Source organism: Xiphophorus hellerii, chromosome 22, assembly GCF_003331165.1.
Source record: "Xiphophorus hellerii strain 12219 chromosome 22, Xiphophorus_hellerii-4.1, whole genome shotgun sequence".
Lineage (NCBI taxonomy): Eukaryota > Metazoa > Chordata > Actinopteri > Cyprinodontiformes > Poeciliidae > Xiphophorus > Xiphophorus hellerii.
The window spans coordinates 18,292,821-18,312,206 of NC_045693.1; the positions used below are offsets into that span (position 1 = coordinate 18,292,821).

Genomic DNA, 19,386 nt, shown 5'->3' on the forward strand with positions numbered 1-19,386 from the left:
ATAAAAATAAGAAAGGGTTTTCACATGTCTTTAACAAGGGTGCCAGTACATGTGGAGAGAGTCGGGTATTCTTGCCCTTGCATATTCATGTCACGTCAAAATGGCCTAATTGCTCGAAAACAGTCATATTAATCTGGTATACTGTTGTACCATTTTTCCAGGCTCTTAGAGATCATTTTAAGTAATGCCTTAATTGGGTGCTGATGTGATGGAAACTTAAATCATATCTGGATGAAAACAACTTGTTGAACCTTTGCTTTTAATACATAACAAAAACCAAGAGTCTCTATCTGGAAGCATTACGTCAAAATTCTGGGAAAGACACAAGCAACCATAAGAGGCGTATTGATCGAACATAATAGTAATAAATGATTTGACTACAATTGTTTTACTTAGTTGATCCATATATGAGACAATTCATGGTCCAAACAAGACAAATCATGACAAACCCCAACAACAGCAACAAAAGTGAATAAATGTTAAACTACAGTAGTCTCTGTCAAATCTGTTTTACACATTAAAGCAACATTTTGCCTGAATGTCAGAAAATCAATCTCTAATTGCATGGAAAGCTCTGGAGAGACGTTCTTGTTAAGAAGAAAATGATTTACAGTAAACTGGCTAAACATGGCAAACCTGGATAGTTCTCTAATGGATGTTGTTTTTTTTATTGTTATACAATGTTGTTTCTGTTCAGATCCACTGATTATGGCAGCACCTACACCAAACTCAATGATAAAGTGACCTCCAGGACAGTTTTAAGCTACCTGTATGTCTGTCCTACCAACAAGCAAAAGGTCAGCATTTCACTTTGACTTTTACTTCTTTCAGATGTTCCACAAGTCATTCTCAATAAATTAGAATATCATTAAATAGTTCAATTATTTTGCCATCTTGATTCAAAAAGTGATGATCATTTATGTAACTTTAAATTACTGCCAGAAAGGTAATATATTTTAAGCATTTGTTTCTGATAATTTTGTTGAACACACAATAATCTGTTTCTCAGAAAATTTAGAAATCCATGGAAATAGATTTATGCTGCAGAAATATTGCTGATTTAACAGTTGTCCAGTGAACAGTTATTAAAGCTCTCTATAAGAGGGGTAAGCCACAAAAGGTCATTGCTAAAGAAGCTGGCTGTTCACAGAGTGCTATATCCAAGTATATTTATAGAAAGTAAAGTTGAGGGAAAATAGTGTTAGAAAACTGTGCACAAATTACAGGCATTACTGCAGCCTTGAGATGATTGTCAAGCAGAGCTCAGTGAAACGTTTTGGGAACATTACGGAGCTGGAACGAGTGCAGGTGAGTCAGTTTTCACTTTGACATTAAAGGGTTTTTGTGAAAACAACAACATTTTGTTGATCATGATTGATTTGTAAAAAGGGTGAAACCTCCAAGGGGGTGAGAAATGTTTATATGCACTGTAATTTTCTGAGAAATTGAATTTGTGGTTTTCAATAACACTGATTATCAAAATGAACATAAACAAACACTTGTCATATATTACTTTGTAATTAAAAATATGATTGACTTGCACAATTACTCTTTAATTACAGAAAAAAAAAGACATTTATGGTGATATCCTAACTTATTGAGATGTTCCTGTACTATGTCTTTTTCCCAAGTTTTGCTCAACCAATATGTCCGAAGCTCTTTTATCCTTTTCTAATGCTTTACCCCTTGCTCGGCTTCCCGTACCATAGATATTGATGCTTAGTGACCCAGAGGTAGAGAGCGCTGTTCTCATCAGCTCAGATGAAGGGGCAAGCTTCGAGAAGTTCCCCATTAACTTCAACGTCCTCAGCCTCCTCTTCCACCCTGCACAGGAGTACTGGATTCTGGCTTACAGTCATGACTACAAGGTACATTCTGGAGAAAATAAATCACAATGAAATGTTTTTATTCTCACGTGTTTTTATTCTCACATTATCATCAGCCTACTTTTAATGTGTGAAATAGTGGATCAAAATGTTGTTTTGCAGCTCTACAGCTCAATGGACTTTGGGAAGAAATGGCAGCTTGTCCACGAAAATGTGATGCCAGGCAGATTCTACTGGTATGACTTCCTCTTTTGTCCTGTAATTGATCACTAACACAATTATGAAGTTGATTGTAAACAGATGAATCCAGTGATCTATGTCAAAAAAACCCTCACCCTCACAGGAGTCGACCCCAAAACTGATTACATCCCCGTCACGTAGGGCTGATATAATATTGTGCCGTCTTCTCTGGAGCACAAACACAACATGCTGTTTTTGTTGTTGCTGCCGTGTAGACGTCTTTACTGCGCAGGCACAAGGCGGTGAATATTGATGAGTCCGTTTAGCGGGTTGGTCATGGTATGACTCCAGCCAACTGTGTTCTTGTTTTTATTCAAAAAAGAAACGAGGTTGGTTGGAGGACGCCCTCTCCACATGCGTGAACAGTCAGATGATTCATAAATTAGTGGAGCATGGTGGGTATGGCACAGCCCGAAACAATGCATTATTGTGCTCTTGAATGCCATTCCTTGACACACATTATGTCAAAAAGTTATTTTTCAAATTTGTTGCAGCTGCCTGCAATTTCATAACAACATCCATTTGCCATGGTTGGTATTTATGTGAGCAGTGGACGTTTTGTCACCTCCCTTCTCTTTTTGTTGCCCCTGTTGACGCTTCGGTAAATTGAGATTAGTTGCCACCGCTGGAGCTAATTTTACCCCGAGTGATTTACAGGAGATAAAATGATATTGTTCTGGGTTTCTGAGAACAACAATGTCCATCTACTACTGCTATGATCAACAAAGCTTTCTGTTCTTTTCTTCTAATTCTCATTTATCCTTCTTGTATCCACCAAACCCTATTTCTGTTCCCTTCCATTTCCTTCTGCTCTTCACATTCTCTCAAGGGCGGTAATGGGGCTGGACAGAGAATCAGATGTGGTCCACATCGAGACGCGCATCGCAAAAGGCCGTGAGTGCTGCACTTCAGTTCGCTGCTGTAGCAGGACCCGCAGGACCCCTTTGCCTCTCATTTAGAGAGAGGTCACGGGGAAGATGAGACCTGTTCTGCTGCTCAGATTGGTCCCTGAAGTCTCGTAGAGCTGAATAGGTGTCTCCTGAAAAAAAGAAAAAAAAAATGCTCAGAGATTTAGCAGGTTGATAGATGTTTCCTCTCCTTAATCTATCCCCCGTGTTTCATCGGCTAAAGCTGAGCTCCCCTGTTTCTAAACATTGTTGCATATTTTGTCAAACCAATTAGAGGGAGTTTCCTGCCTCAGAGAAATATGCATAGTATTTCTGAGGGGAACAAATGGGGAGTCAAATTAGCATACAAACTCCTCTTGTCGTACACAAAAACATCCCAAACTGTTTGTGATATGCCTGGCAAACGTTGAATATACACTCCTGGTCAGAACTTCAGAATTTCAAGAACAAAATTCAGAATATATTTAGATATAAGTGCAAATATAAATATAATATAAATATATATTTTTTATGAAAATATTCTTTAAAAATGTAGTTGGACCAGTGACATGTTGAGATTTGTGGTAATGCAGCAGCAGACAAACTCCATGTTTTTTACCTACAACGTGAAAATGTGACACAAATAATGTGTAAAATTGTGAAAATTAATTGCACAGAATCTGTGTATCCCCTAATACAACCCATCAAACAATTTCTTATCTCAGAATACCATCTTAGATGGAAAAAAAGAACCAGAGACTGGGATGGATTAGACTTGTAGCAAAGAGATTCATGGTCTGCAGATCTTGCACATTGATGTGCAAGATCTATTCATTCTAATTGATTGTATGTACATATTCATCCACTCAATATCAGTTATTAAAAACCAGCACACAAAACAATCTTTGGCCTTTGAGATATTTTACTGCTGCAATCGCTGGGATGGATTAGACATGTAGCAAAGATGAGATTTGTATTTGAAAATGAAGCTCATGTGTCTGTTCTCTACCACCAACAAACCTTGATGGACTTTGTCTTAGTCCTTAATATATTGAGTGTTTCCTTTTCAGTTCATGTAACAGCAGGGAAAAGAAAATCTGCTTTTGCTCTGTTTTCTTACCTTTATGTGCTGATGTGTCTGAAAGCAGAAAAAAAGACCTTTCCATTGACGATGTCTGTGGTGTCACAGAACAGCAAGCAGGGAAAACAAAATGGCTTGTTCAATAAGGCATATCCACACAGACGCAACAAAAAAACAACACATTTTTATGATCAGTTTGGTCAGGTGTTATTCTCCCATTAAGAACTCCCCTGCTTCACAATACATAAGCAAAGTAAGAGCACGAGTCAGCATAAAGGGTAATGCATCAAAATACTCTTAAGTGGGGTCAAAATATTTTTTACATGACCAATAAGTCTGGTCGATATGGCTGAAAAATGCATTTCTTATTAGTCGGCATTGATAATTATTGATTAGCTTTTTGCTTTATCTATCCAAAGTACTGCCAAGCTAGTGACATGACTTTCCTCTTTTATCCTCAATTTCCTTTAGAGCTATTGTACTCATCTTCTCCTTCCACTTAGGACCTCACCCTTTCTATGTGTATTCTGTGAACTATGTAGACTCCAAGTGTGCTGTCTGCGGACAGTTGAAATTTCAGTCAAGCGTACCGATTGTCTGTAATGACAGATTCTTTCATTTACCACAATGGATACCTTCATGTTCAGTGAGCTAGCTGAATGGTCCATCAGGTCAGCCACCGCACAAATGCCAGTGCTGCAGAGAGCGGCAGTCATGCTACGCCTCCTTGTGACCGGTTGCTCTCAAAATGATCAAATCGGTATGCAAAATACTGCTTCCTGCCGAACAGTTTCCTGTGTCAGTCAGTGCATCTCTGAGTAGATGTACACAGTCGTAAAAACAGACCTTTTTTCAGGCGTGTCCAGCTTTCGCTTTGAGTCCTGTTCAGTCTAGTCAAGTTCAGTCTAGCTTGATCATGTAAGAACCTCTGAGGAGCGAAGTGTGTTGGAAGCAACATGATACTGTTACTACGTATGTTAAGCAACACGTTGTTGCTAGCGTAGCAAAGAGTAAGTCTGTTGATGTCACCAACCTTGTTTGGGTGGCCGTGAGAGGATGAGCAGCTAAAGCCTCTCTGCCTACATCTCCAGAATGGCGTGTGGTTCTGCATCCAAGTTCAGTGAAATGATATCCAAAGTATTTTCTAATGATATCTAATGTATCTTTTATGATAGATATCGTCGTAGTTTTATGTCCAGTTAATGACCAATGAATGCACAAACAACTTTTACTACATTTTCTAATCATTGTTTATAGCTTAACTTTCTATCTCACATCTTGTATTTTTTTCTTTTTTTCACATAATCTATACAAAGCTCATTTGTAAACATTTCTGAGAATATTTTTAATATTTGGCACATGTCAGCCAGCTACTGCCTGGGATAGCATTAGTAGTAACACACCAAATTAGAAAAAAAGTAGGACTGAACTCAAATTGGATGAATTTATGAGCTAGTAAATTTAGAGTGGATTAAAATCATAGTACTGCACAGCACCTCCAGTGCATACAAAGTAGAGTCTAAATGTGAATGGTATTAATTTACTTCTTATTGATTTCCTTTTGCCCCCTTCAGGAGCTCAGTATGTGAAGTGCAGAGCCCAGAGATGCACAGAGGGCGACAGACAGTATCTCTTTCCTGGACACGTAGACACCAACTCCCTCGTTGTGCAGGACGAATATGTTTTCACTCAGGTTTGCATTGCAACAGATTACTTGTCCTCGATCTCAATAGTTGCCTTCATCTTTTTACTTAAAGGTTACTGCCTTGGTGAACTTTGATTTCTTTTTACCTACTTCTTTGTTTTTATTTTTGCTCCCTTGTGCAGCCAATTTACGCTTTTCCATCAAACCCCACATAATGGCTTTTCCCAACACACCTGTTCCCCGCCGGCCCAATATGTGTTTTGATTACGTTTTTTTTTTTTTTTTTCCCCCTCATTCGTGTCAGGGCACGCTTAGGCGTTTCAGTTTCTGCACAGACATAATCCAATCCATACCTGGAAAAATATCTTTGCTCTCCATGATCACATGGTGAAGGAATAATGAAAAGACAGGTCGCCATCCTTATTATCATTCACTCTGACTTTGACTCCAATTAGACAACCACAGTCAGGGTCATTATTAGAAATTTAATTTTCCAATGTCCTCCACTGTCATTGATTTCCTTCCACTGGTGAGTAATTTTCTATCCTGGTGGTCAGACCTAATGCATTTGGTCATCCTTATTTGACTCTGGGTAAGTTTCAGTGAAAGCTGTTCATATTGGCTGTGTGTTTTCATCGCACATGAAAAATTCCTTAACGGTTGGTATTTATTCCTATGCAGTCAAAGATTTTATCATTTGATGTGTTGCTACAGACCTGACTGAAACTGAGAAGCGGTGAAAGACATCACGGCATAAACTGTGATTCAATAATATTCTGAAATTGCATTTAGCTGAGGTGAGATTGACCACTGAGACGGAGGCAGACGCGGGGAAGATGCTGGTGAATATAACTGGACAATCAGGGAGCGAGTGTCTGGCTGCACAGAGCTGCGGTGGCACAGATGACTTTCTTGTGACTTTCATTGCTTGGGGCAGTTGGATTTAACTTGACAAAGAGTAATGAGGTTATCGATTGGGGTACAACAAAATAAGCCGTCTTCAACACCTCCAAACTCTCTTGGGAGGGGAGGAACAGCCAAGTGCAACATCCTCAAAAATGTGGCCTGGGAAAATGCAGCTCATTGATTTTCGATAGATTATTCCATTAGAGCCCTAATGTAGTGTGTTCGGGGACAAACACCATCTTTCTAGTTGATTAGAAAATAAGCAATCAAGTACTGTTGGCCTGCGTGTGGATGGGGACAGCGGTAGCGCGTTAAGATATTCAAGATGCGCTGTAGATAAAGCCAACTCAATTTTGGACGGCTCGTCATTTTAGACTAATTGAGGTGGTAATATTAATTTCTGTTTTGCTTGTATTTTTTTTTTCCTTCCCAGCCTTCAACGCTGCGGCAAGCAGCATACACATGCAATTGTTTTATCAAATCAGTCATGCATGCTGAATTAATTTGCTTCCTTCAGGAGATGTTTCATTTCACAACAGTTACCTCCCAGATAAACAATTCTCTGTAATTGTCTGGAAATTCAGGTGCATTAAGATTTTCAGGTAATTATCAATTGTCTCATTTAATCAGGAAGCATTCTTAACTTCTTAAGAAGTTAACTATGCAGCATAAAGACAACTATGAACATGCAACAATTGTCATAAAAACTACCTTCACAACTCTGAAGATAACTTGTGGTATTATCTTTTGGAAATACAAAAGGAGACAAGTAAACTGTACAAGCCAACGAGAAAAAAAATAAAACGGTTGGGCAATAATCCAGTTACAGTTCCATGAGAACGAAACAAACAAACAAAATGACTATAGCCTGGTTGTATTTATGCAGACGACGCACGTGTCATGAACTAGTTACTCACAGAAAAGTGAACATTAACCCTGCTGTGACCATGATAATATAACATATTGATTGCAAGAGCTAAAACACCTTTCCAGGTGAAAAACAGAAAACTTACAAAAACAGGAACAGGGCAAACAGGTCATGAAGCCGGTACCAACACACAGGCAGGTAACAGGCATAAATACAGGAGGATCCAGTAATGAACAATGAGAACCTATATACTGAGGCAGTGGTGGAAATGACAAAACAATCAGAAGGTCTAATAAGAGCTGAATGGAGAACAGCTGAGCTGAGGAAGAATGCAGGCTGAGGAGAATCAGGTGACATTAAACAGCTGTGGAAGGGAGCAAGCTGCCTGGCTGAGGAAAAGTGGAGAAGAACTGAGACTCAATGAAACTATATATATAAAGGGAGAAAAAATGTACTTGTTCCACAGAACAAACTTCCAACTCCCAGGGAACAGAACACAGTAATGAGGAAACTAAATACAAAGGAAATGAATATATAGGAAGACCTTTACAGCAATAACAATGAAAGTAAAACTATGGCAAGACCTGATTGGCAATAATTAAATACACAAACATAAAGATCAAAGTAAGTTCTCAAAGCACAAATTAAATCTAAAACTCAACACCCAGGGATCATAACAATTTTAGGTTAATAAGAGTGTCAATAGCGCTCTTCTGATTGTTGTTTTTTTTTTTGCATTGTCAAGAAGCTGAGTTTGTCTATATTGGGGGTTTTTTGTAAGCATAACAGATGTATTTATAGATTATAGAGGTGATGGTGTGGTTGAGGTGCTATACACCAATAAGCAACTTGGAAAGCATGCAACAAAGTAAAAAAATAGGTTGTATTTGAAAAGGTTCAAGCAGTATAAATACTTTTTTAACCCACTGTGTATTTTTAAACTGCACTCATGTTATCTCAATATTGCTTGAAAATGTTCATCTTCCTTTTTTCTATCACACGTTTAATCCATTTATCCTCCCATTTAAAGATGCTTTCAATAAATAAGAATTATTACATAATGTTTATGACAGTTTCTTTCCTACAAAGGTAACCAAGTCAGGACGAGCCAGTTACTTTGTCTCCTACATGAGGGAATCCTTCAGGCAGATGAAATTACCAAAGTACTGTTTGCCGAAGGTAAGCAACAGATTTCCTGTTTTCCTGTTTTAGTCACAATTTTAACCTTCACTTGTAGAGGACAAAACCGTGCAACACATTTATAAAGAAATGTCACATTTGAAACAAGCTGATGACTTCTTTCTGGAGTCGGTTTTATGCTTCTCCATTGTGCCTGTTATTCTCTGTCTGTCTCTCTGTGCCCGCCTTTCCACTGCTACAGGACATGCATATTATCAGCACAGATGAGAAGCAGGTATTTGCTGCTGTCCAGGAGTGGAACCAGAACAACACTTACAGCCTGTATATCTCAGACTCCCCCGGCGTCTACTTTATCCTTTCATTAGAGAACCTGAGGACCAGCAGAGGGCCTGCTGGTAACCTACTGGTTGACTTTTACAAGGTTTGTCGTCGGCTTTGTTCAAGGACTAACTATCCATCCATTATCTTACACAGTGGGGTCGCGAGGGTCTCTTTTGCCCATCTCCAGCGGTCAATGGGCAAGAGGCCAATTATAACTTATAACTAAAAGATTGATTATCATTTACTTATTAATTTACTTATTTATTAAGCTATTTATATCTTAGCTTTTTTTCCAACACAGATTGGAATAGTTATTTTTTAAATATTTTTACTCTAGATTGCAAGTTGTATTTTATGCATTAAGGGATAAAACACAAGAAATTTTACTCCTTTCTTACTCCATAAAAGTATTATTTTCCCTTAAATTTTCCTTATTATAATGTCATGATTTTCAATAAGAATTTCTGTGCCTCTCCCAACTGAATTAAGTCACTAGCCACATGAGAACTGCCACCTACAGTAGCCTGGGAGGCCGTTTTATGAGGTTAGAGCCGACAGCAGGAACAAACCAGGTGTTGTAGTAAAAACTGACAGCCTGCAAAATACTGATCGGGTGACATCGGGTGAGAAGGAGTGCGCCACAGGAGTGCATTCAGCCTGCTCGAGTGTGTCGTCTAATGTCTTTCTCGGTCGTTTCAATTTTTTAGGTAAATTATGTTAACACCAATAAAACACATTTAGCTGTATGCCCAAAGTTACAGCAAAGGTCTGGCTTGTTTATCCTTGTCTTTCCCTAAAATTTGAGATGTTCTCCCTCTGAGAGTGTCATTCACGTGTTTGGTCAACTCATGTGTCAGAAATATCTGCCCATTTAAATTTCTAATGTGCATAGCAATCAGAGTGTTGTTTTCATGATGCTTGTACATGAAATCAGTTTAAAAACATGATGCTTATCAAAGCTAAAAAAGCAAATCAAAACCCCTGAAAAAGTCATGCAGAACAATTAGCTTTAAATGTTTCAACAGAGGATATTTTGAATCCAATGTTCAAAATGCATTTTACAACTGCTAAACATTTTTTACATTACTTTCTGCTGATCTTTGCAGGTTGAGGGCATAAACGGAATGTATCTTGCCAACAAAATAGTGGATAATCATATTAAGACTTTCATCACATACAACAAGGGACAGACATGGGCTCTGCTGCCAGCGCCAGCAACAGATGTGTCAGGAAAAAACCTTCACTGCATTTTGGTGAGTTTGGGCCTTTTAGACCAGAGTGTATGGATGCTTCTGTTCATGTAAGATCATGGCACGCGTAGTTCATCAAATGTTTTGACCTAGTCAGTAATGTTTAGGATCTAATTTTTTTTTATTGCAAGACCAGGTGCCAGCTTTAGCATTAGCACGACTTTTTGGCTGCTAAATGGATGAGGGAAATATTCCTATTATCGGTGTAAGGCACAGAGTGTCATCGCATTTAGTTTCTGAGGTCCTGACTTTCCATTAACCTCTGTGATTTCAATTTACTACCTGTAGTCACGTTGGACTAATGAATGTTAGATTACACAGAATTACATTAAGGGCCTGTGTTGTTATTCAGTCGGTATTATGGAATCTAATCCAGCCAGTCTGTCCTGTAGAGAGAGAAAATGTATATTATTCAGTTAATAGCAGGTTGCAGTCGTTCTGTGTGCTGCACAAATGACCACTCTGCTTCTGTCTGCTTCCCGACCCACCCACCGCCCCCCACACAGCAGCTTCAGCTCTTTGAAAGGCTGTATTGATGTTTTTCAGTTTGCTTCAGTCAGGAAGATGAGTGAAATGATTCGAATCAATTTTGCCAGTTTTATCAGTGCATCTTGGGGAATTTTAATTACATGCCTTGTTTGCTTTGGAATGAAACAATTCGAATGCCCTCTGTGTCCTCTCAGCTATTTCCTGTTTTTATTCTGGGAGAGGAGATGGGGGGGATCAAAGTATCTTTGTTTTATAAATGGTCTCTGAAAATGTTAGCACTTTTCTCTCAGTGAGAAGAATCAGAAGAAAGGAGAGCTAATTACAGCCGCCTCGGTTAAGATCTTGATACATGGTGTCTCAGCTCACCCGTGTGCTGTGTTTTGTTGTTGACAGCCATTTTGCTCGTTGCATCTCCATCTGGAGATGTCAGAGAATCCCTACACATCTGGGCCCATCACCAGCAAAAAATCTGTCCCAGGAATTATTGTGGCCACAGGTACAGTTGTTTGAAAATAATACAAAAAATAGATGTGCATTTGAAAGCAGTGAGACTTCACAAATTCTTTCCCCCCTCAGATGAGTACATTGCTGCTGTGCAACAGCAGAAACGTTCGAAATAAATTGCACATTGCCCCCTTTCTGTCACTGGAATCAGATACAGAAACTTCGGCTCCCGAATCTTATTTTTTTTGCGGTGAAATGATTTGGTTGCACTAAGACATAAGTTTGTCCTCCCAAACTGAGACTGGAAAATGAGGACACACAAACAGCTTTGGAAAGTAATGATTTTATCAGCTGATTGTGTGAGTAGAGAAAATATGACATTGGGTCTCCGTTGTGTTAATGCAGTACCTTGGGAAAACATCAGCCCTCCTTTCATTTTTTTGTATTTTATCATATTATAACCTGCATATTTTCTATATTTTGGTGTTTTCTTTTGTTAACAATAGAAATCAGTGCATAATTGTAGCATTGAAAAAAACTTATGTAAATAGTAAATATGTATTTAGTTCTCAGATTTTGTCCAACATCCCTTTGCTGCATTTGCACTAGGGATGCACCGATTTATCAGTGCCTATTTCCCTCATTTTGGAATATCAGTGATCGGCTGATTTTTACATGTGAAGCCGATCTTTACCATCGATCTTATCTACCTCGGTAAATGTATTTAAATCAACTGTTATCTTCTTCTAGTCAAATCTCTCTCAGCAGTGATAGAGGTTTGACTAGCACCCCCACCAGGTTAGGCCTATATGTTGCAGTTAACAATAGTCATCTCACTGTTGGCAACTCATCAACTTTCTTGCTACATTTAGCAACATTCTGGACAAAAAAAAATGGTATCAGCCAAAATCGGACCTGAGACTCGGGATGTCTCAGGTCTTTTTTTTGTCTGATAGTTTTTCTTCCAGGATTGCCCTGTGTTTAACTTAATCTAATCTTCCCATCATCTCTGACAAAATTCCCTCTAATGCTGAAGAAAAGCATTTCCACAGCATGCTGCCACCACCATGATTTATGGTGGGGATGGTATGTTTAGAGTATTAGTTTTTTCTACATATGCAATTTTAGTCTTGGCCAAAAGGTCTCGTTTTATTCTCATCTGCTCAGAGCACTTTCTACTCATGTTTAGAATTGAATTACACACAAACGGACTCCATTTACTAATTAAGTGAAGGGAATTAGTGGCACTGGGTTTTTGTGGGGTAACAGAGTAGAAGGCAACGTTTACATACGAATGCCACGATTTTCAGATTTCTGCATAGAAAATCCAAAAACAATGCATCGTTTTTTTTCCTCTTCTCAACTCATGCACTACTTTGTAGTGTCTGTCCTTCACAGAACCCCCCACCCCCCACCCCAATAAAACACTTTAAAGCTTGTGGCTGCAAAGCATAGTGTACACTTTGTGTTTTCTGTACTCAGGAAACATTGGAAATGAGCTGTCCTCTACCAACCTTGGGATGTTTATAACATCAGACGCAGGGAATAGCTGGAGACAGGTAAGCAGCATTTATAGATTTTGTGCGAAACAGATGACGTTTTTACATCAAATGAAAAAGGAAAGCATGCAATGTCTTTTTTTCTTTTTAACTGAATTCAGATTTTTGACGAAGAGTACAATATTTGGTTTCTTGACAACGGAGGAGCTTTGCTTGCAGTTCTTCATGCGGCAATGCCTATTAGACAACTATGGTAGGTATCGCATGTTGTTACAAGCAGCATACCAGAGCTAGGAAGTGTAGGTTTGAGGGTGTAGTGGAAAATTACCTGAATATAATTTTGAACTGGGTGGGGGATTCAGGGGCTCTGGGGTTGGGGGTGGTGGTACAGCATATGATTACACTTAATGTTTTGAAATGCTGATGGGCCAACTTTATGTGATTATTGTATCGCCACTGTGGCTTCAGAGCTGTCATTTCCAGCAGAAGAGAGTGTGTTACAGCTTTGTACTCTTGGTTGGATATGAAGGTTTGAGTGCTTTTATGTAAATGAGAAGTGGAGCAGGATGGAAATATGAGACTCAGAATGCCCTCATAAGTCCCTCATTGTGGGAGCTTTGTAACACTATCTACTTTGATGTCCCTGCACACTACAATGCTGTCAAAAGTGATTAAGCTCAAAGAAAGGTGATTTGAACCCCCCCCTAAATCTATTTCTGATGTTGGAATCTGAGTCATACCTTTCTTTCTGATGTTTTGTCACCTTCAAACATTTACCTGGGCTGAGGGACATTTGTTCCTTTGTTCAGCCGGCTGTCAAGTTAATTTTTCAAAGTGAAGAGAAGCTATTGGGCTCCATTTTTCAAACATGGCAAAAGCTAAATGACCTAAAATCTTTTATCATATTTCACTTTTACTTGTTTCCCATTGTATAGTTGGTGTACGTACCCTATTTGATAACGTCTACATGGAATAAATAACACATTTTCCATCTTTAGAGAGATAAACAGGAGTACAGGGGTTTTAATGCACTGACAGATATTGTCTTTGTTATGCAGGATCAGTCTTGATGAAGGGAAGAAATGGGATCGCCACAGTTTCTCCTTGGTGCCTCTGTATGTGGATGGAGTTTTAATGGAGCCTGAGTCTGACAATCACATTATCACGTAAGCAAAGACTAACAGGTACAGCCCAGGAAGATGTTAGTGTTTAAGATTGAGCTCTTCTGCGGGTTTAAGCAGAAATTTTTCCACAGGTGTTCCACATTAAAATGTTTCCAGCATCGTTCTGCCCTCACAGTAAAAGCACTTGTCTACCGTTTGTATCGGAGGTTTCCTGCCCTGCCATGTTAAACTTGTGCTCTGTGTTGTTGGGTGGGTATGTATTATCAGTCAGGGGTTTGGAGCTTATTCAGTGATTAAGACTCTCATGATTCAATGTTGTAGGATTGTCTGAGTTTGCCACACTCTTTATGTGAACGACAAAGGTGAAAGTGATGATTACAGCAGACTATTGCACTGCAACAAAATCCACTTTAGTTACACTTTTTATTGCTGTGAAAAAATATCACAGCAATAACATTTTCACAGTTGACTCTACTCTGCCAACCCTAAAGAAAACCCATACAACCAACTACATCCAAAACTCACCTTACAAATAGATGGAGGCAGTCACTGTGTAATTAAATCTTGTTATAAATGCAGCTGTTTTGTAGTTTATGAACAGCATCATGAGGACAGAGGAACACACCATATAATTCATTTGGTTTCTTCTCTGGTCCAATGAGACTAAAGTTGGACATTTTGCCCTCATAGAATATGTTTGGTGAAAAACTAACATTGTAGATCACCTTGAGCACACCATCCTCACTCTCTTGCAAGGTGGTGGCAGCATCATGCTTTAGGTACGCTTTTCAACTGAAAACTGTTCATCTGTCGTCATTGCCGTCTTAGTAGTGCAACCTAGAGCAAGAGGGAGGGTGACAGTGCTAGGACCCTCCTCTGGGCTTTGATTGGTTGTTTCTGAACAAGTTTATTTACCAGTGTATTATTGCAGATGGTTGTAGAACCACAGGATATTGATTTTTTTTCACAGATTACCTGACTCAAATTAAACTGTATAAGCATAAATACAATTTAAAAAAAATATGTAAAAGTTTTGAGTTTTTTTTTAAAGTTACCTTCTGCAGCTTTGAGCCCACATTTCATTTTACTAATTAATTTCATTGAGCTCATGTGATTTAAAATACTTATCTTAAATGTGTGTGTTTTCATCAACTTTAAGTATTGAAGGGGTCTTTTTTTACTACAGAATTCAGATCTACATGTCAGACACAGATTTCAAAAAGTGTATTTCTACATCTCGGCATGGTTTCTGTTGGAAATCAGGAATTTCCTTTAATCTTCTTGCAGTTTTTTCGGACACTTCAGCCACCGTTCAGAGTGGCAGCTGATCAAGATTGACTACAAGGGTCTTTTTAGCAGGAGATGCATGGACGGTGACTATCAGACATGGTCCCTGCACAACAAGGTAACAGAAATATTCTTGCATGCCTGTTCACGCATGTTCCTTGAAAAATTGTCTGCTGTTGAAATTCACGCTCTTAAACAACCCAAACACAATTTTCTTTATGTGAAAAAGGAAGAGCAGTGTGTGATGGGTGAGAAGCAGAAGTATATGAAGCGGCGGCCTGGCAACCGTTGCATGTTGGCTCAAGATTATTCCAGGATCTACTCCTCAGAGCCGTGTCCCTGCAACTCCTATGATTTCGAATGGTGAAGACTGTTTTATTTGTATTTCTCTTATTTTGTCCAGAGAGGACTGCAGAGTGTAATTTTTTTAATGTGTTTTCCAATCAACTCATCACCAAGCATATTTTATTGCATGTAATTAGGCTGTCTGTTGAAATTTGTAAGAGAAAAACAAAGGCATCAGCCTGAAAAACTTCCTATTTTCATACCACATCGCACATTGCACATTTACTGCAGTGCGACTCTAATTGCAGCTTGAAACATTTAGTTTAGAACCTTCATCATGCTTTTCTAATTTGCATAATGTCAAATAACTTATTAGAATTCAATTAATAATGAATCGTTAAATGAATTTTAAATATTTTTTATCCGTCCATCTGAAATTCTCTTTGATCTTGCTTGTCTGACAATCATGTCTCTAGTTAAGGTCTTAAAATATTCCATGAAGCTCTAACCGCAGAAAATTTGCCTCAGTACGAATGCTTGTAGATTATTTTGAGTAGCAGTGTTTATCATGTCATGAAGTGATGTGTTTTCTTTTTTTGTTTGTTTTTGTTTTATTTTGGCAGTGACTATGGCTGGGAGCGCCAGGCGGATGGGAAGTGCTCTCCTGCTTTTTGGTTTAATCCAAATGGTGTGGCTAAAAGCTGCAGCTCCAGCCAAAGCTTCCTTAACAGCACAGGGTAAGTGGGCCCCAATGTTAAGTCTCTCAACAAACATTATTATTCAATCTCATCTTGTTTTACAAGCTGTATGGAATGAAAACAGAAAATCATAGTTTACCACCAGGATGGGTGAAAAGAAAAACTCAAGGGAGCTAAAAATACAAAGTATATTGCATCTTGTGTATCATTTTCTTTAAGATAAATAAACAAAGCAATCAATTGCACACTTTGTAAGCGAAAGATTTATGTATACTTGGAACAATTCAAGCTAAATCTCTACGTTGTTGAAAGACTGCCATTGTTTTACTACAGAGGTGAAAGATAAAACCAATAGTGTGTGGCGGTGGCACCTCTAGTGTGTGTGAAAAGTGCAGTGTGCACATCAGTGTCAGATGATGCATCTCTTCATTTTAGAACATAAGTACTGGTTGTTATTTATGCTTGCTTCTTTTCCACTTTATGCTTGAAAGGTATCGTAAGGTTTTGTCCAATAACTGTAAGGAGGAAGGAAGAAATGTGTACTTGCCTAAGAGGGTTGCATGCCAACCCAAACCACCCCAGGGCCTGCATCTGTCCACCAGCCACGGAGAACTCAGTGCTGCCATTGGAAGCAATGTTACTTTCATGATCCACCTTGATAATGTGAGTAAGAATTTTACATAATTTGTGTTTAAATAAACATGTAGTGTCAATTGTTGTGTAGTAGGGATACTATACAACTTGTCTTTAGTGCAACAGAATGCCATGCATGTATGTTGAGAGGAACAAGATGGGGCTATGCAGGAAGTGTATGCATGACTTGTACTATATGCCTGGCACCAAATAAATTGACTGAAAGGAAAAGTTATGGTATGTGAATAACTTCAACTACTTGAAGGAGAGATTTTTATTTTATATTGTTCAGAGTGTTTTTTAAGTCTTAGTTCAATAGAAAAGCAATGAAGACAAAATTAGATAAAGGTGCAGAAACAAAACAAAGAAACAAACAAAAACTTTAGAACTCATTACTAGGCATCTTCACCCTGGGCTTCAAAATTGTTGGTTTATTTGGTTGTCTGTCATATTGTATCCTGTCATTGTACTATATATTTTAAACATGTTGAACAGTGAGTCCTGCCATGCCTTTCCTGTCACTTTTGATGGACCCTGAATATTGAGGTCACAGGGTTTTGGTATAGAGTTCTGTTGCATAGTAGGCGTTTTATCATCTGAGAATAATATTAATAAGTCTCCCCAAGTGGCCATACAATTATTAGTCTACAGCAGCAAACCCCTAACGTTTCACTTTTGGTTTCAAGCATGTAGCATCCTGATGTGAGTCAGGGATTTAGATAGAATAGCGTAAGGCTATCATTTCATCTCTGTAACATTTTAGGTGCAGGTGTGTAATCTGTGGTGCTTATGTGGCAGATTTGTTTTACATACTGAAGAAGCTGTGATTCCTGACTCAGCTGTCTTTCTATGCTACTCAAAATTATCTCCATACATACGCCAAAAACATGCTTTTGTTTTTTTTTACTTAATGTGTTCATAAAAATCTCTTGTCACCACCAGCAGAATGTGCAAATGCAGCAGATTTTTCCATTTTGCAAAAATTTCCATCTTAGAGTTTCAGTTTACTAAGGCCCAAGTGTTGCACTGTACTAAAGGGCTGTGTAACTTCCAAATCTCGCAATGAGCTTTTCCTTTTGAATCATGGCCATATTTATTTACAATAAAACATCTCACCATCCATGGCAATAAGCAGTAGCTCTATTCTAGATTCTTTATATTTGTACACCTATATTGTAAGGTCACATGTGCTGCTCTTCACATCACACCTTCTGATCATATTTGATCATACTTGAAATACCATATGCATGCCATGATACACACTACTTTATTTTCCTTTTATCCAAGTTCTACAAAGTATTTGTGCAAGTTATTGCCCATTAACCTACTGACTTGAGCAGCAGTCCTTGCACTCACACTGCACTGCTTTAGTCTAAAGTTACACAAATAGGAGCACATTTGAGACGATGTGTGATTTCAGTGTTTTGCTCAAGGACAATTTGACATGTGGAGGGTGACTCATTGAAAATATTTAATGAGTACACACACACACCCACGCCCCCACAACACATACACACACACATATATATATATATATATATATATATATATATATATATATATATATATATATATATATATATATATATATATATATAAACTATTATCATTGTTAAATTCCATTATCATTGTTTATATCAGAATTGGTCTTAACAGATTCACATGCACCCCCACACCCGCACACACAGCACAATTATAATGGCTGAAGAAAAGTCAGGGCATCACCAACCGCGTCATTGCCCTGGATTATCCTTAGATCTCAGCTGTTAGCAGATTTAATTGGAACTACCTCTTCTTTCAAGGGTAGCCTGAAAACAGTTGACATGGTGTTAGGGTTTTTTTTTTCTGGTGAGCTCCACAAATGAACTTTCTGAGGCTGATTTAACAAGTTGTGAAAAATAACGATTGTATTTAAGACTTTTATAGGGTTAGAGTAAACAATACCTAAGTTAATATTCAAAATTGTCTTTTAATAAAATTAAACACTTTATATATAGCAAATAATTTAATCTGAATTACGATGGTGGTAGGAATTCGTCCTGTAACTTTTGCTGTCCGTCTTAGTCGTTGTGTCCTTGGACAAGACGCTTCACCTTCCTTGCCTGCTGGCGATGGTCAGAGGGCTGTGTGTGAATGTGAATGGATGAATGACTAAATGTAGTGTGTAGAACTTTGGGCTCCACTGGTCTTGATAAAGGACTGTACAAGTATGGGTAATTTACCATTTTACCATATTGTTGATTACTGTGATCACAGTAGTTACGATAATTGCAATTAGCAAAAATTTTCATCACTCTTGTCTTTCTTGTCGATTCTAACTTCTCCATCCCTCTCTTGGAGCATTGGCACTTCTGTCAGTAAAATCTGCAGATTTGTTAAAAGTTAATCCAGTGCCTTTTGAAAAAAAAGTGATCAAAGCTCAAAATCTGTGTATTTAAGGCTTTTGTTTACATGATAGGTATTTTAGCCCAGAATGATCGGACTACTCTCCACTGTTCCTCTGTTCTTCCTTTTACTCAAAAACAGGATGTTTGACATCATCCCACAAGTTTTTAATTGGACTACTGTCTTCAAATTGATGTGACCTCTCCATCTCTTGCATTTTTTCAGTCTAAGTCTGAGATGCTGCTCAGCTTTGCTCAGGTTTTGTTTTGAATTGGTCTCTTCTTAAAAAAAAAAAAAAAAACATTTCAAAAGCGTTTTCTTCTTTGGCATAAGACAAGATGACTTTTGATGTATTTTTGATTGATTCAAATTGATAAA

At 38.2% G+C, this 19,386-nt stretch overlaps 1 protein-coding gene across 2 annotated transcripts in view; it reads left to right on the forward strand.

The window, feature by feature from the left end:
- Positions 1-19,386, forward strand: part of sorcs3b (sortilin related VPS10 domain containing receptor 3b) — a 61,384-nt gene that overhangs the window by 28,519 nt on the left and 13,479 nt on the right. For both annotated transcript variants that reach the window (XM_032553630.1, XM_032553631.1), the window contains exons 3-18: positions 698-797; positions 1,710-1,868; positions 1,989-2,062; positions 2,896-2,960; positions 5,609-5,727; positions 8,543-8,632; positions 8,835-9,014; positions 10,021-10,167; positions 11,047-11,149; positions 12,580-12,656; positions 12,758-12,849; positions 13,655-13,762; positions 15,008-15,125; positions 15,237-15,370; positions 15,916-16,029; positions 16,482-16,653. In XM_032553630.1, coding sequence (XP_032409521.1) covers positions 698-797; positions 1,710-1,868; positions 1,989-2,062; positions 2,896-2,960; positions 5,609-5,727; positions 8,543-8,632; positions 8,835-9,014; positions 10,021-10,167; positions 11,047-11,149; positions 12,580-12,656; positions 12,758-12,849; positions 13,655-13,762; positions 15,008-15,125; positions 15,237-15,370; positions 15,916-16,029; positions 16,482-16,653 — 1,852 coding nt within the window. The remainder of the gene's footprint in view (positions 1-697; positions 798-1,709; positions 1,869-1,988; positions 2,063-2,895; positions 2,961-5,608; positions 5,728-8,542; positions 8,633-8,834; positions 9,015-10,020; positions 10,168-11,046; positions 11,150-12,579; positions 12,657-12,757; positions 12,850-13,654; positions 13,763-15,007; positions 15,126-15,236; positions 15,371-15,915; positions 16,030-16,481; positions 16,654-19,386) is intronic.